We start from the raw sequence: 17,946 nt of genomic DNA on the forward strand, positions 1-17,946 counted from the left end.
TAACAACTCTAAGAAATAAATACTATTTTATCCCCACTTTACAGAGAAAGAAAATTAGGTATAGAGAGTTTAAATAATATGCTCAAAATTACAGACCCAAGAAATAAATGATGGGTACAAATCCAAGCAGTGTGACTCCACAATCCTTACTATTAACCACTATAATACATTGCTTCTATGCTAGAGGGCAATTTAGTATTTGTTTAATACTCTTGATAGCTCCAAAAAGTACTAAGATTAGTTTTATATTTAACAAAGGAAGTCAAAATAATGGTAAAATATAATAATTAAACAGAGGATTTGTAATATATCATCTGCATGCAGACTGACTTTAACAGGTACCAGTACCAACACACGCCTGAGAATCTCTTTATGTTACCATTCTAGGCACAATGCAAAAATATTCATGGGTGAATTAATAAATGCATAAAAGGAACGTTTTCCATGAAATAATTGTATAAAGATATTTTTAAAAATATCGGCACAAGTGTAGAAATGATTCTCATATTTATGCCCAGATCATTAATAATAGGCCTAACTCTATATAATCTTTATTCAGATTATTAAAGTCTGACATCCCTGAGATTTTTACTGATCTAAATTCACTACCCTGCAGAATTTATTTAGAAGACTGATATAATGATGGTAAAGTTGTAGGTAGTTCTGACTTTCTTATTTATACTTTTAATGTGTTATTTCCAAGATTTTCTACAATAGACGTATATAGTGGTATTATTATGAGCAGATAAATAATTATTTCATTGTATGTGAACCTTCACTAAAGTCAGTGAACCAACTCATTAGAGTTCTCAAGTGGCAATTTATTCTAGACACCTGCTATGGCTTGTGTCTAGATGTCCCCCCAAAACCTCATGCAGTCATATGTGGGGCTTTTCAGAAGTGGCTAGATCTAGAGTGTGGGAGGCTGGGGTTAATTGTGTGATGCTGGGATCAAGAGTGTATGATTTCTAAATTAGTCCACTGACTGCTTTGGCATAGTTCTGGGTAGTTTCATGGGCAGGATTAAGGGTGCCCCACCCCAGGTGTGAGTGCTGTCTGCCCTAAGGGTGGGTAGTCAGGATAGACTATAAGGGACAGAAAGAGGACTGCTGTGGTTGCTTACTACTTCCCTGCTTTGCTGCCTTCTCCCTGCCATGGACTGTTTCTCCTCTGCAACACCCTTCTGCCATGCATCCCTGCCTTGGAGCCAGCCAACTATGAACTAAAACCTCTACAAACTGTGAGCTGAAATAAATTGTTCCTCCTTTAACTTTGGATGTCTGGTATTTTTTCTCAGCAACAAGAAAAGTAACTAAGACAGCATCACCAAATAAACCAGAAAGGTACAGGCTTGTCTGAGGCAAAAGCACAAAATAAGTAAAGGTTGTCTTGGCATATCTCTTAAGAAACCATTTTTTTTCTTGTTAACTGAATGGAATACATAGCCTAAACAACATATATGAGACAGATAAAAAGATAGTGTAAAGGCTTCATTCCCAAATAATGGTACATAACCTGTAAGCATCTGCAATTTTAACCAACCTCCCAAGTGATTCTGTGTGATACTAGGGTTTGAACTCAGGGCCTCACTCATACTTGCTAAGATTTCTACCACTGAGCTACATCTTAAGGCCCCTGAGTGATTCTTAAGCATCACTTAAGAACAATTAGTGTAGGTGTTCAGTAAGTGTTTGTTAGATTGAATATGAAGTTTCAGTAAAGCTGGCTGAATGCTTGAGTTTACTTGCTGCCCCAGGTCTCTGTTAGCAAAACATATATTTGAAGAAGTTTACAAGTATTTTAACATAAGAGTAAGAGACAATGGAGTAACCCAGTGAAAGAAGAGATATATGACAATAAATAAAACAGAAAAATAAAACACTTATTTGTGATTATTTTCTTCTTCAGAGTATGGAATCTGAAAATACGAAGACTGGAAATGTGGAAATTGGAACTATATCTTCAATTTCTGCTTTGCAAGACCTCTCTAATCTACTTTATCCTGAAGAAGATGATTCTGACTCTGGGCAGGTGGTTATATACTTGTAAATGAATTAGTTCTCTTCAGGGAAGTTGTAGAACTGTATTTAAACAACTTGTTCCCACCTTGGTGTGAGAGCAGAGCTGTGTCATTTGATATATTCACAGGAGGCTGCAAGGCTGATTATGCGTGACAGTATAACCTCTAGTACATTTCTGGCACACATAATTATATTTTTTTCTAAACCACCTGAATACTGAATAGGAAAATAGTTCTGTAACTATGGTAGCAATAGCCACATTTCAAAATGTTTGTCATTTATATTTATGGTCAAGGAATGCTTGACAGCCATTGCAAAGGGTGGTAGCTAGGACTGTTTACATTAGACTGTATTTTTATAAAACAAATTTTCAATTATAAAGTATTAATGGAACCTCGAGTACTAATCCCTTAAATTTAAAAAATTTACCTATATGAAAAATTTATCTGTATGAAAACAGAAGAGAAAATATTTTGATCCAAATAATAAGGCAAATTAGCTTCAGATTACTAAAACTGGCTTCCAGAATAACCAAAATACTTTTATGTAATCTCCTATTCTTCATATTTAAATATCACTGGATCTTGGCTATCAGTCTGCTTATGATAAGCAAAGTTTGGGGCAGAAATTTCATATTATAATATAATATATCAATTTCCACTAAATTATTTAATGAATTTTAAAATTACCATTACCATGAATAAACCATCTTAAAGAAACATATATATCAGTTGGTTCCTCCCCAAATTCTTTTTGGTCATAATGTCAGAAAACAAGTATATTTCCAAATATTTCCAAGTACCTTTGGTGTTTATGTCTATAAATGTTTATTTGCATCTAGACATGTTTTAGGAGAAAAGGTAAATGTTTATGAGAGCAGAGGGACTACAACATCATATTACAGAACTGTACAATCTATAAAGGAAAATTACTATAATAATGTATGATTCTGCATATCTGAGTTACAAGCAATTTTGAGATAATTGGTCATTCAGACACCACAGTACAGATATTATTAGAGTATAGAATTAGAGTATCAGAATAGAGAAAGAATAATTAATGCTTCTAATGAAGTATTAAATTTTCCAGGAGAGAAACTGCCTTTCATTTTTTAAAACGTATTAATCTGGAGAACTGTGGAATGATTACAGGAGTGGTGTGCTTTTGAAAATAGACTTTGCAAACAGCAAGAGAACTGTTACATTTACACCATCCCTCTTCTAAATTATTTGTTAAGAATCTGGGAGATTGGGAGATAGTGTGTTATTTTTCAAACTCCTGAGGGAATGTTAAGGCCTTTGAGAAATAAGGCTCACCACTCTTCACAGACATTGTGAAAAGGATGTTCAAACTCTCTTACAAATTGCAAAGAGGCATGAATTGCAGTGGTAAATTGCTCAGATAATAGGCTGTAGATTCCTGGTAAAGGCTCAAATGATGTCCTTATAGAAAACAAATGCCAGATGGTTTTTAATGTTTTTATTATTTCATTCCATCTTTTCACGTGAAATTTTTATTTTCATTAAATTAATCAATCAAAATTCTCCTTTGTTCTAATACACTGATCCAATCATCACTGTCCATGGAGAACATGTCAGTTTTGTCAGGATTGTTCAAGGTTTTATTTCTATTTATTTTAATTTTCTGTGGAAGGAGGCACTTAACAAAACAAGAAACCCTCATGTTCCAAGATTCATGTGCCTTGGTTGATTATTGGTATTATGATTAATAATTTTTAAAAGGTACTACATACTTAATGACCTTAGTGATTAAAAAGAGGAAAAGTGTTTAGAACACTGTTTTGGGATTTGCACATAAAAATGCCTGCGATGCCTTAACCACAGACATAGAACTTTTGAATCTCCTTTTTTTTGAAAAGGAATAGTTGCTGTTTCAAACACTGTTGAATTTTTGTAGATTAATTTCTGATTTATAGCTATTGGAATAACAGCATAATAAAGACTCAAGTGAGATTTTCCACCATATTTCAGGAACAGACACTATTCTCCTTGCCCAAACAAGACACCCTAAATTTTGTACATGTTTGAAGCCTTAGGAGGTGAGGACAGATGCCTGAGAAAGGACAAATAGAGATACTAGTTGGCCAAGATCCAAAGAGATAATTTTTTTGGCTGCTAGCGATGGAGTGAATTGGATCTGCAGAGGCTGACAGCAGCAAGACCAATTTGTAAGAAATTGGGATTTTTGTGAAATATAAGGAATCCCTGAAAGAGACCAGTGAGGTAGCTGCCACTACATTAGTGATGCAATATGTTATATTTAGTTGAAAAATGAATACTGTTTTTGTACTGGTGAGTCAAGGCCAGTCTTGCAGGCGTGAGTAAGCTTGTACAGACAATAGCAAAGTAAACATTTATTGTGTGAAGAATGATGTGATTCAGCATGTATTTGACACTGTTAGTCTGAGGTTGCTGTATAAATCCACTAAGTGCCATGAGGCAGTGGAATAGGAAAATGTTTCATCTCCATAGTGAAAAGAAATAAAAGCAGTTATCAGGGCTTTCAAACGGATCCTCTGAAGTCTGAATACTAGTCTCTTTATTTTTACAAAAGTTTCCCATACCTCTATCCCCCATCTAATTACAGACACTGCCAAAATCCAAAATTGTCAGTGCTTTTCTACTGACACTTGGTTCTAACCTTCATAGAGATGAATGTGTCCCGTTCCTTTATCCCCAGGGATACATGATTCACTGAGCTGGAACTGGGGATTTAGTCTGACCAAAAATCAATTCTGTCCCAGAGTCTATTAAACTGAATACTTTTTGAAAGGACAAGAAAAACACATTCAAAATAATACTTGAGATCTGTCTCTCTGCTGTATAACAACAATGAGTAAACTGGAAAACTTTATCAGCTTTCTAGATGGAAAGCTTAACAGATTTAAAGTGTTATTAATCATATACATTCTATAAGTAGTAGTTATAGAATGTTGAACTTTATTTTTTCTTTCCCAGTCAAATTGTTCATCTGCTGTTGGAGCCATGGGTCCTGGGAATATTGGACCACCAAAAGCAGAAGAGTTCAAAGGTAAGTTACTTAATATAGCAGTATATATCAATAGAATCAATATAATAGTTTACTTTGCAACAAAATCAAAGGGAGAGTAATGCTAAAACTAGTAATTATTAAGACTTATTTATTATTTATTAAGTACACTTAAGTTGACATGAGAGTAGATTTTAAGTGTTCTCATCACAAATAAGTGGTAAGAATGTGAGATAATGCATATATGTCAACTGGCTAGGTTTGGCCATTCTATAATATATACAATATATACATCATGTTGTATATGATACATATATAAAATTTTTGCTAATTAAAAATTATTTTGAAAAGGAAAAACATGATGAACTAAAATAATCATGAAAATGATGAATAGTCATTTATTTATAGTGATGTTTTTATTCTATTGCTGCAAGGAAATAGTTCTAATAATAAAAATTAATTTACTTCAAATTATTCACATTTTTTGGTCTATTTCCTAAGATAAAAGACTAAGTCATATGTAATTAGATAATTTTTTCTTGAATCTATTTATCAAAATATTTAGTTTCTTCGCATTCTACTTTCCTATGTTTGGGCAATTTCATAAAATTAATTCTTTAAAAATAATTATGGGGAAGGGGATTTAGCTCAGTGTTTTCGCCGCCTGCTGCACAAGTGCAAGGACCCGAGTTCGATCCCCAGTACCAAAAAAAAAAAAAGAAGAAAATTATGGAGAACCTATTATGTACCGCAAAGTATGATTATCACTGGGACTATAATGATGATCAAAATAGAAAGAATTCCTGGTCTGATTGAGCTATAGACTTTTGGACAAGATAATAAAACAAATCACTGCACAATTCTATCTTACAATGAAATGTTTTTGAATTAAAGTTGATGGGATTATTTGAAAAAGAAATCACAGGTTCAGGGACTGGAGATGTGGCTCAGTGGTAGAGCACTTGCCCTAGAATGTTAGAGGTCTTAGGTTTAAACCCCAGAATCACCATTAAAAAAAAATCACAAGTCAAAAAAACTAGAATAAAATTGTTAATGATTTTTAGCATTTTGTCCTATATATTTTCACAGACTTGAACATTTTACCAATGTTTAAAAATATAGAAGGCTCTAATTTTATTGGTCATGATCACAGTTACTAGAGGATGGACAGGGAGAGAGGAAGGGAATTTTGTCCACCAATTTAGCTAATTATGAAAGATTATCTGGGGAAAATGTTGAAAACAATGTCTAAAATGAGGTCTGAGAATGGTTTTAAAATTTCAGTTATTGTGGCATATACTCACGAGGCTATTTGGCTTACTGGAGAGATTATATGGCAAACTGGTTCAAATTTGGATGTATTTCTGTGCTGACCATAGTTCCCATCCCATAATACAGCTCTAATAATCACTGGATTTTGAGAGTAGTGAGTCATATGTAAAATGTTAGACATAAATCTGTACTTAGGCTTTAGAAAGCCTATGCTAGATAAAAACAGATAATTTTAAAAGAATTAGAATTGAAAAGCTGACAATCAGGGACATTTCTGGGAATGCTTGAAAGGACTCATTGTTCTGCACCTAATGCAGGTTTCCATTTGATGCCACAATAGAACAAATGCAAGCTGAGTTTTTGCATGCCTACTGGAATTTGTCTACTTTTAAACATTTAAAGATTGCTATAGAAATCCAAGCATCTGCTTGATGTTGTATAAAGGACGAGTGATAGAGATTTTCTTTAAAGCTCCCGTGTACATGAGGAAAATACTGGCTTAAAAAATAATCATTGTATCCATTGATTTTAGTTTCTTTAATTGATATTATTTGTTTTAAATGTCATGCTTGCATAAAAAGATATCAAAAGGTTTTTATATAATAAAGCAAAATACAAGATAACATATTCCTATCCAAATCAGATTGTTTGATATTTTCTTTTGTATAAAAGTATTTTAAATATAATCTTCTTTGTTTCTGAAAGATACATTTTATATAGAGAGATATATTTTTATATATAGAGAGAGACAGAGAGACAGATAGAAAGGAGGAAGGAGAGAGAGAGAGAACAGAAAGATAAACACCATTAGTTATTGGTTTCTTGATAGCAGTCACTGTTTCTGGGGTGAGGTGGAATCTCAGCATTGTTTGCATCTGCATCTCTCAAATGACCAGTGATGTTGAACATTTTTTCATATGTTTATTTGCTACTTTTACTTCTTAGTCTGAGACATGTCTGTTCATTTCAGATGCCCATTTTTGAACTGGGTCTTTATATTTGGGGGGGTCTGATTTTTTTTAGTTCTTTATATATTCTAGATAGTAGACTTTTGTCTGAAGAACAGCTGGTAAAGATTTTTTTCCCACATTGTAGGTTGTCTCTTAGCTCTGTTGCTGATTTCTCTTGCCAGAATGCCAACATTGATTATTTCCAGACAGTTGGATTGTAGATTATCTTATTGTCATCTTTTTCTTGTGTGGTTTTTATCTTCAGTTATTATAATTCCACAATGTATTGGTCTATATTGATAATATTTAGTCAGTTATTACTAATTTAGTCTGTTTGGACTAAAAGACCAAGCTAATGATACAAATAGAGCATGTTTTATTTCAATTATCCCCAAATGGTGTGGAGAACATGAGCCATTTAGAGGAGGAAAACAATCAACAGCTTCAGCTTAACATTCTCTTTCTTTATAGTCATCCCTCAAACCAGTGATGAAAACAGCGAGGACATCTGGAATCCAGAAGAGGTTCCGGAAGGAGCAGAGTATGATGACATGTGGGATGTTCGAGAAATCCCAGAGTAGGTCAAGCAAAGCCAGGAATGTGTTTAGAAGTTTAAGTTAGACGTGTCATATCATTCTGTTTTGACAAGATTCATATAGTGACTTACACCACACAGAAGGTGAAACTACAGTGACACACATAAGGCATATATAATTGACGATTTTCCCCTTATAGAGCATAAACAAATAATAAAACACAACATCTTCCTTTTAGTATTTACCTACTAAAAATGAAAAATATACAGTAGTCATTTCCATTATAAATTTATACTTAATATCAGTCTGTTGTCCAATGTGGAACTAACAGTAGGAGAAAAATATTTCATTAAATTGCAAACATTAACAGAAACCAAATTATAATACCATGTTTATGGGTCAAAGATTGGCTTTTAATTACTCAGTGTTCTACAATTTTAGTAAAAGGCTATGTCGGACTGGGGATTTAGCTTAGTGGTGCCGCCACCTGCCTTGCTAGAGGAAGGTTCGGAGTTCCATCCCTGGTACCGAAAAAAACCCAAAAAACAAAAGGCTATGTCCTCCTTTCAATTACAAATTATTACCCAGACTTTTTAATTAGATATTTCAGGATTCTACTTAGTATGCAGTGTATTTTGCAAGTCAAATTCAAGCCTTACTTTGAATTTTTCAATGCTATTGAATTATAGATATAAAATTTAGAATTATAACAAAAACTCCTTTCACTCTGAATTTAAAAAAACCTAATCTTGTATTGTAAGAAATTTAAAGTATATTTACATACATAGATGAAATTAATGGTTAAATAGACTAAGTTTTAAATATATTTAACTTAAAATAAAATCATTATTGTTTAGAATAGCTGGAAAAACAAAATCAATATTTACTAAATTATAAACTACTTTATTAGTTTTTAAAGACTTTTATGGCAAGGGACCTGACAACTTTTCTAACCCTGACTACAAAACTGCCTAATATTTTGAAAAAAAATCTCTTATGCTCTCTCTTTTCTATACAAGTTCTGAAAATAGAAACAATGGAAGACTGCAAATAATTGACTAGAAAGAAGTATCCAGCTTTCAAATAAACAATATCAAAAACTGTAAACCTAATAAAAATCAAAGGAGATTTTACAACATTTCTGTCTGCATTTTAAGAATAAAGAAATTAAATCTCAGGTTATGTTCATATGGTGCCTGCACATCCATATGAAAGGTAAGAATTAAGCCAGTCATTTGTCAAATTGTCTAATGAATGTCACATAGCCACACTCAGCAAATTCCAAATTTTAGTAAATTTTCACCTTTTCTTTGTACTGGGGATTGAACTATCCACAAAAGTTTTAAATGAATTGTAACTCCAGTCAAAATATGAGAAAAGTGCTTTATAAATTTTTTATCTTTTTTATTCATTAAGTTTATTGGTACATTTTAGGTAAACAAAATGATGACATTCATACTTGGGAATTTGTACCTTTACAGGAATATCTTAATTCTTACTTTTTCCCCATTCTCCTGCCCTCCCTTCAACCCCTCCACCCCTCCTTATTTACAAAGACTGTGTCCATTTTTTCCTTTTGTACTCCATTTTATAAAAAAAAACACAACATCTTCTTTATCCAGTTTCCAGTTGATGGGCATTTAGGCTGTTTCCAAGATTTAGCTATTACAAACTGTGCTTCTATAAGCATGGGTGTGCATATATTGCTGTGGTATGATGCTTTTAATTCTTTTTTTTGCTTAAATTCTTTTATTGGTACATTTTAGGTATACAATACATTTACATTTATCATTGGGTACTTGTACCTGTACAGGATGTATCTTAGTTCTTATTTTTTCCCCATTACCTGTGCGCCCTTCACCCCTCCACCCTTCCCTATTTACATACTTCGTTTCCATTTTTTTCTTTTCTCATAATTTTTCCTTTCCATTCTTCCCTTTCCCCATCTTCTCCCACCACCCCTACCCCTTTGGACCTTTTCCTATTTCAAAGTATCAATTATTAGTTATTAATCCTTTTAATCCTTATTTACACTTTCAGTTTCTCACACTAGAGAAACTATTCAGTATTTACACATGTGTGTCTTATTTATTTCACTTAAGAGTATGGCCTCAATATGCATCCATTTAGCTATAAATGACTCTGGTTTCTCACTCTTTATGGCTGAGTAGTACTCCATTTTATTAAAAAACCAGATCTTCTTTATCCAGTTTCCAGTTGATGGGTACTTGGGCTGCTTTTAATTCTTTTTTTGTGAAGAAAGAATATATTTGAACCACATAAACAAACAAAAAGATAGTACATAAGAAAAAATAATGTAACAATTTATGTAAGTACCTAACATGAGCATGCTCTTACATCTAAAACAAAAAAATAATAACATTGGTACTATATATATATATTTGACAAGTGGGCATTAAAGAAATCTCTAATATAAAACATTTAAAATGTGGAAAATATTTTTCAAGATACAAGAAATAACTGTTAAGGTAGGCACATCCACAATTCTTATAAAAACATGCAAAGATAAAAATTCATCTGACTACTCATTTCTCAGATGTACAAAAGCTATGAAATTGTTAATCACTGGATATTGCCTTTTGTTTTTGCACTGTTTTGAGTTTCAACACTGATCGGTATGAATTCTGGCTTATATAATCACTGATATTTTTCAGTCTGTTATGCTCCAAGAGAATGGATCTATTTAATACGAATACTTAGAACAGGAACATTATTTGTATCACAGTCACTTTCTTACTGTTTTTTTAAGGCAGTATGTTTAGAAAATAGTTATTACAAAATAGTGCTTTGGAATATCTGAAACTTCAAATCAATGTGCTCCATTAATCATAACTAGATCTAAGAAGCCTTAAATGGAAAGAACACAAATGTAAAAAGCTGATGAATTTAAAGATTAAAAAACTGGTTTATTATAAAAGCAATTCAAGAATAACCAGTTAAAATCTTATCCCCATGCTACCCAATACAAACAAGAAGCATTAAAACACTTTTACATTAGGAAAAAGGACATAAAGCAAGAAAGACCACATTAAGGCTGTGATTCAAAGTCAAAAGGAGAAAGGACTCTTAGATCTCCTTCAGGTCAGTACAAAGGGTATGAAAAGATCAAAGCACTGTGTCAGGTACACAATGCTGCTACAATGCTGAGGTATAATTGAGCAAATTAAAGTCCAGGGGAAATGGAGGTTATATATTTTTGTTTTGTGGGTATATTTAAGTGATTGAAATTTTAGGATCAACTGCCTTTAATGACAGCAAGATGCAAGACAAATCTTTACTGAAGTGAAAAAAGTTTATAAAGTTTTCTATCAAGGTCCCACTAACTCTGCACAACCCACACCCATCTTCCCACCTCCCCCGCTAAGCTAAAGCTACTCTGCTGAGATATATATATATATATATATATATATATATATATATGATGTGATCTTAATTTGTATCTTACTGGAAAATTGTAGGCACTCCTTGTAAATAGCTTTGATCTTCTGCACATTAACAACCATCACAACATTCTGCATCATTCATATGCTCAAAGTTGCGTTGTAGGTAGAATTTCATTACTGTTCTAAAACTCAATGCATCTGCAGAGTGGCCAAATCCCCCCAGACTTAATTCAAGATTGAATCTTTTTGCCTTTTTTATATAAATTCTGTAGTCAATTATGATGAATGACCAACCTATGAATCATTATATACAATACAATGATTGCATTATTTTTGAGCACTGAAAGTATTTAAAATTAAAACTTTACTTCCACGTTTGCACTCCTCCAAATTGAAGGGTCAAAATACTTAGATTTTGTAACTGAAAAAAAAAAAACCCTATCTTCCCAAGCTGAGGCTTTTCACAGAAGCTTTAGCCAGGAAAAGAGAATTTATCTGTTATAAACACTTGAAAATAAGGGCTTATTTTAGAAGCACTGAAAGACCCTTAAATCATAGAGGGGCTAGCTGGTGCCACTATAATTCACAACCAACTACTACTTCATAGCTTATATTGAAGAGTTAATTTGTACTCATTTTGTTCCTTTTAAAAAATATTCTTTGGAAGCCATTATTACTTCTGTAGACACATACTCTAGTTATATCTCTTCCTGTAAAAATAAAGGTATAATCATGATTATCTCTATTTCTTTGCTAAATTCAGCTACCAATATACATTTATTAATCTGATCACTTCATGCTTTTAATTCTTTTGGGAAGATACCCAGAAAGGGAAGAGGTGGGTCAAATGGGACCCCTAATCCTAGTTTTTTGAGGAATCTCCACACTGATTTCCACAATGGTTACACCAATTAAAATTTTTATCTTTATATTCTTCTTTATGAAAATACATTTCAAAATGCCTCAATGAATAAAGAGGAAGATGAGTAAAGACCATAAGCAGGCAGTTCACAAAACAAGAATCACAATTGGCCATATGAAAAACAATAAGAGCCTGAACTAAGCACTGGCCTTGGACAGAAGTATGAGGGGTCGTTACCGAGAGTTTGAAGGAAAATTTAGTATTTGATTAGATACAATGGGTGAGAAGAAAGCATCAAAGATGATGCTGAGGTTTCTAGCTTGGGTGACTAAGTAACTAGTAATTGCCTTAGCTGTGACAGAGAATGTAGGTAGTTGGAGAAGCAATGAGTTTGGTCCTGCATATGTAGACTCTGAGGTGCCTCTGGAACATCAAGGCAAACCTGTACAGCAGGCAGTTGGAAAATTGCATTTGGATCTCCAAGTGAAAGCTGAAATGAGCAGATGCACCTGGAAGTCACCAACATATGGATCAATACTTTCTGCTTGTTTTAACCTGCTTCACCTTTGTAAATACTTGGTAGACATAAAAGTCTATTAAGGGAAAAGTGCCACATATCAAATAACTACCTATTGCTAGTTTTATTTAAACTCAGAGACATTCTTTTTTCATTTAGAGTATTCTTATTTTCAAATGGTCAAAAGTTCAATCTAGTCTTTAGTCTTTCTATCCAGAGATTACTATTTCTTCATTAGGATAGAATTAAACAAAAAAAAATAATTTGTAGGACTGGGCATGTAGTTGAGTGATAAAGTGCTTACCTAGCATGCATGTGGCCTTGGGTTCCATCCACACCACTAAGAAAACAAAAAGGAAGAAGAAAAGAAAGAGACTGTACACATTTGTTTCATTCCATCTGAGAAGATAGGTACCTTCTGACAGGGTGCTTTTATAAACCATTCTATCCCTAGGAGCCCAAATTTAGAAGGAAGGAAAAAAATATGTGAATTGTATGTGGGATAAAATACCAGAATGATCTTTTATTGAAACTAATAATTCTGTAGAATGATTCTAAACACTATAGGCAGCTGTATTGACCACATTACTGGTGTTTCTATCATACAGTTTTCTAAGCGTAAAAGACCATAGAGATCATTTAGTTGACACCCACACACACCTCATGATAAGACAGTACTAAACTTGGATTTTCTTTCTTTTTTCCAGTACTGGGAATTGAACCCAGGGCCACAAGCCTGCTACTTAAGCACTCTACCACACACTAAATGACAGCCCCAGGCCTTTAATCTGGATTTTCTAAATCTGTGATTCAAAATTAGCAGAGGCGGGTTTCAATATATCCTTCAAACCCTGGTTTATGGGCCCAGTTATTTTCTAGCCACTGTATTCTACTTTTAAACTTATTAGAAGTTCTTTCAACCCATTTTATTAGTATAACTCTAAAGCAGTTAAGCTTTATTTTAGAAAACAAGTACAAAATAAATATCCTGCTTTTAAATGTTTGATATTTTCATTGCTTTTCTAGATTTCTATTCTTTTATGTTCTATTGCATGTCTGAAAAACAGCTAGCACTTTATTTTGCCCTTTAATTTTTGTAATAGCATATTCTCATAAGTTTCTAGTTTTTTTCTATAATAGGAAATTGCTCTTTCATTAGAGTCTATCCTCATTGACTTTTTTCAGGTATGAGATTATATTCAAACAGCAGGTAGGAACGGAGGATGTATACCTAGGATTGACAAGAAAAGACTCTTCAACTGCATGTTGTCAGGAGCTAGTGGTAAGCTTATCCTCTCCATTTTCTGTATGACTATTATATCTAAACTGACTGACTATTATATACATAATATTGTAGTCAAGTCTTTAATCTCTTTATAAACAGTGGCTGCTATATTTTAGGTACTAGGGGAATAATAGGGCAGTTTAAAATTGATAGCATGTACAAAAATCAACTAACCTTACACAGTTGATGAGATTTATAAATAATCATAATAAAATTGCATGAGATAGTACACTATTTCTAGTTCTATTAAAACTACCTAATCTGATTGGTCTGAAAATTCTTTCATTCTATTTCTTTTTCACGCATGCTATCTTATTGGTTATTACCTTCTGATGAACTGATAGGCAATCAGAATAAATCATTTCCTTTGCTCAGTCTGTCTTCTTGCTTATTTATATATTTCTTGTAATGACTCAACTTGTAATGAGAGATTTAAAATAATATTTTCTTCTTAATTTTTGGATCTGAACATCTGATTTAAACTACTAAGAAGACATTTAAAATGTTGCTTGGCTCCCTTATTTGAATGTACAGCGTGTTGAGCAGCATCCTTTGCCAAATCAATGTTTCTATATAATATCAATACCAATATAAACAATATCAGTGATACTACCTTACTTTTGCTTTTTTGACTCTCATAATAATCTTGTTAAAAAGTCTGAGCCAAACCCAAAGTGTGGAATTCAACATATTTCGGCAACATGCACAAGTAGCTCTGATGTTAAAAGTTTTAGTTTTGAAATCCGAGGCTATGATTCTTTTTCTCTCCTCTCTTACATGATAGAATTCTGAGGTACCCATAAAAATGCTTCATATTTTTTCCTTAAGCAAATGATAAATGAAGTTTCTCTTTAGCATGAACTTCAAGTTTTCTCTTATTAGCAAAATCTAAGATACTCAATTGAATCAAGTAACATAATGAGAATAGTGACTTTAAGTACCTCAGGAGATTTTTCAAACTCTAATGAGTTAAGATTTCAAGTGATCTGAACATAATTAGCTCCCAGGGTTTTACCAGTAATATTCAAATTCTTCTGTCTTAAATTACTGTAAAATTATGTATTTGATATCTACTATTGGGGATTGCTCTAAGCTCTGGAAAAATTCTAGGTTCTAGATAAATATAACTGTTGTGAGCCTTCCTATTTCTCTCATGCAAATTGCCACTAGTTTTAATTTAAAAAGTATACTAAATAATCTTAGAAACTAAATCGCACTTCATAATAGGAATATGAAATTTATCTCAGCCTCAATAAGTTTATGCAGAAGACTTGATCTGTCCCTCTAATTTATGATTGACTGAGGAAATAAAACTAACATAAATGAATTTTATTATTAACAGCTAAATACAGTGTATGTAATTGTAAGTCTATTACTAGAAGTTCAGAAGGTTTGGATAAGGCATGAACACTACTGAAGGGAAGCAGCAAATAAAATATTTTCTGGGACTACAGTACCTTACTTCTTATATACTGTTATTTTTTTCTTGCTTTCCTTTCTTTCTCTTTCATTCTTCATTTATTCAGTCTTTAAATACGGTATCAATAAATGCTACTACATACCAATCACTAAGTACTTAGTCACAAAAATCAGTAAGAAACAGTAAATTGTCCCTAAGCAATCTGCAATAAAGGAGATAAGACACCTAACCAATCATTGCAGTTCGGCATGGCAAGTACATATATAGAAGCATATCTCAGGTACATAGTGATATAAAGCAGAGAGGGATCAACTAGATGTGGGTGGATAAGATTTTTATAGTAGACAACATTCCAAGCAGGGCATTCTAAATAGAGGCAAGAGAACATGGAATGTTATCTAGGCATGAAATAGCATTACATATTTGAGTAAGCAGTGAATATAACAAAGATCAAAAGTAAATACGGACAGTGGTATACTGGTAACCTAACTTTCAAAATAGATTTTTTTCCTTTAAAAAGCCCTGGATTTTTGGTTAAAGGTATGTAGCACAGAGATAGAGTATTCATCTAGCATAAATGAGGCTCAGGTTTGATCCCCAGTATTGTGAAAAAGAATAAAAGACTCAAGGTAAGAGAAATTGTTGACCCCATCTCCAGTATTTCTTATTCAAATTTAGGTGTTTCTTATTTCTATTGATAATATAATGTTTCCTTGAATCTAAGACATCATTAAATTATAAATATTCCCATAATTTAATAACAATGCTTCTGGGGAAATATAGGTACACTACTACAATAACGTACACATTGATAGTATGATGTACCCAAATATCAGAAACATTAAAATGTGAGGAAGATGGTACCTTAGAATTGATTAAATGTTTTATTTGGGTATTAGACATGGTCTGTATGTAATATTCCAATCCAGACACTTTCAGAAAAAAAAAACTTGCTTAAGCTCTTGCTTAAGTTGAGGAAAACAATAGGAACAAAATTTAAGTATAAGGAGTGATTTGGGCTTTAAAAATTCAAAAGGACCACCCTTTTCTTTACCCTTCCTGTATTCCAAATAACAGTGCAAGATTTGTTAATCCTAAATCAAGTGATGGTACTAAACAGAATTCTGAATTAAGAATGTGTATATCTTCAGGAAATCGTTTTTCTATCACCAGACCCAGAAGCTTCATTATTCAAATTTTGCTTACCCTATTGTTATTCTCTGCTGCTTTGCTCCCAAATCTGTACCTACCAAGTATCATTGTTTGCAATAATTTTTAAAATTAAAAATACTTAATCTAAAACTATTTTATACCCAAAATGTACCAATAAACTTAATGAAAAAAATACTGAATCTATACTTAAGTATTTCAGAGCTAGAGCTAATCCATTGTTTACAAATTTGTTTTGTTTCTTTTTTTGCTGCCAAGCATTTCGTTCAAATATAATTTTATGAGAAAGCCCAGAACATAAAACACATAGCAGTACCATTTCCTTGGTTAAAAAGGTAGTACTTGGCTAAAAAGGTACTGCCACCCAAGAGGCAGCTCTTAGGACAGCAGCTCCTTGGAACACAGTTTGAAGAATACTAATCTAGCCTCTCCTCTTTATATTGTAGTTGAGAAACTAAGGATGTGCTTACAAGGTACCAAATAGTGTAAATGAATGGAAGAATAATAAGAGACCTAGAGGTTTTGTTCTGTAGGTGATATATTTTATTCTTTACACCTCAAGAGAACACCTCTGCCTTATTTTATTTTATTATCCCTTTCATTCTTTATCTATCTATATTCTCCATCTTTCCTTATAAAACTCCCTCTGTTAAGAAAAAGTTTTCCAGCTATTCCTCAGACAGAGAACTAAAATTTATTTATTTATTTATTTTCTTAAATTCTTTTATTGTTACATTTTAGGTATACAACACAATTACATTAATCATTGGGAACTTGTACCTTTACATGATGCATCTTGGTTCTTATTTTTTCCCCATTCCTAGGCCTCCCTTCACTCCCTCCACCCTTCCCTATTTACAAAGACTTTATTTCCATTTTTTCCATTTCTCATCATTTTTCCTTTCCCTTCTTTCCTTTCCCCTGCCCCTCCCACTACCCCTACCCTTTGGACTTTTTCTTCCTATTTTGCACTATCGATTATTCATTCTAATCATTGGTACATTTTAGGTATACAATATAATGGCATTCATCATTGGAAATTTGCACCTTTACATAATCTCTCTTGGTTCTTATTTTTCACCCTTGCCCAGCCCTCCCTTCAACCCCTCCGTTCCTCCCTATTTACAAAGATTTTGTTCCTATTTTTCCATTTTCTCATATTAATTCCATTCCCGTCTTTCCTTTCCCCTAGCTCTCCCACTTCCTTCCCCTTTGCCCCTTTTCTTCCTATTTCACATTACCTATTATACATTTTAGTCCTTATTTACACTTTCAGTTTCTCACACCAGAGAAACTATTCAGTATTTATACATGTGTGTCCTATTTATTTCACTTAAGAATATCGCCTCAATGTGCATCCACTTAGCTATAAATGTCTCTAATTTCTCATTTTTTATGGCTGAGTAGTACTCCATTTTATAAAAAAAACCCCACATTTTCTTTATCCAGTCTCCAGTTGATGGGCATTTGGGCTGTTTCCAAGTTTTAGCTATCACAAAC

At 32.9% G+C, this 17,946-nt stretch overlaps 1 protein-coding gene across 2 annotated transcripts in view; it reads left to right on the top strand.

Annotated features, from left to right (window-relative positions):
• Nucleotides 1-17,946, top strand: part of Dnaaf6 (dynein axonemal assembly factor 6) — a 44,068-nt gene that overhangs the window by 5,556 nt on the left and 20,566 nt on the right. For both annotated transcript variants that reach the window (XM_021241580.2, XM_021241579.2), the window contains 4 exons: nt 1,909-2,031; nt 5,000-5,072; nt 7,724-7,829; nt 13,757-13,853. In XM_021241580.2, the coding sequence (XP_021097239.1) occupies nt 1,912-2,031; nt 5,000-5,072; nt 7,724-7,829; nt 13,757-13,853 (396 nt within the window). In that variant the 5' untranslated portion in view covers nt 1,909-1,911. The remainder of the gene's footprint in view (nt 1-1,908; nt 2,032-4,999; nt 5,073-7,723; nt 7,830-13,756; nt 13,854-17,946) is intronic.

The sequence above is a fragment of the Heterocephalus glaber genome, unplaced genomic scaffold (genome assembly GCF_053883595.1).
Source record: "Heterocephalus glaber isolate CG9 unplaced genomic scaffold, H.glaber_assembly_v1.0 deba00001613, whole genome shotgun sequence".
Classification (NCBI taxonomy): Eukaryota; Metazoa; Chordata; class Mammalia; order Rodentia; family Bathyergidae; genus Heterocephalus; species Heterocephalus glaber.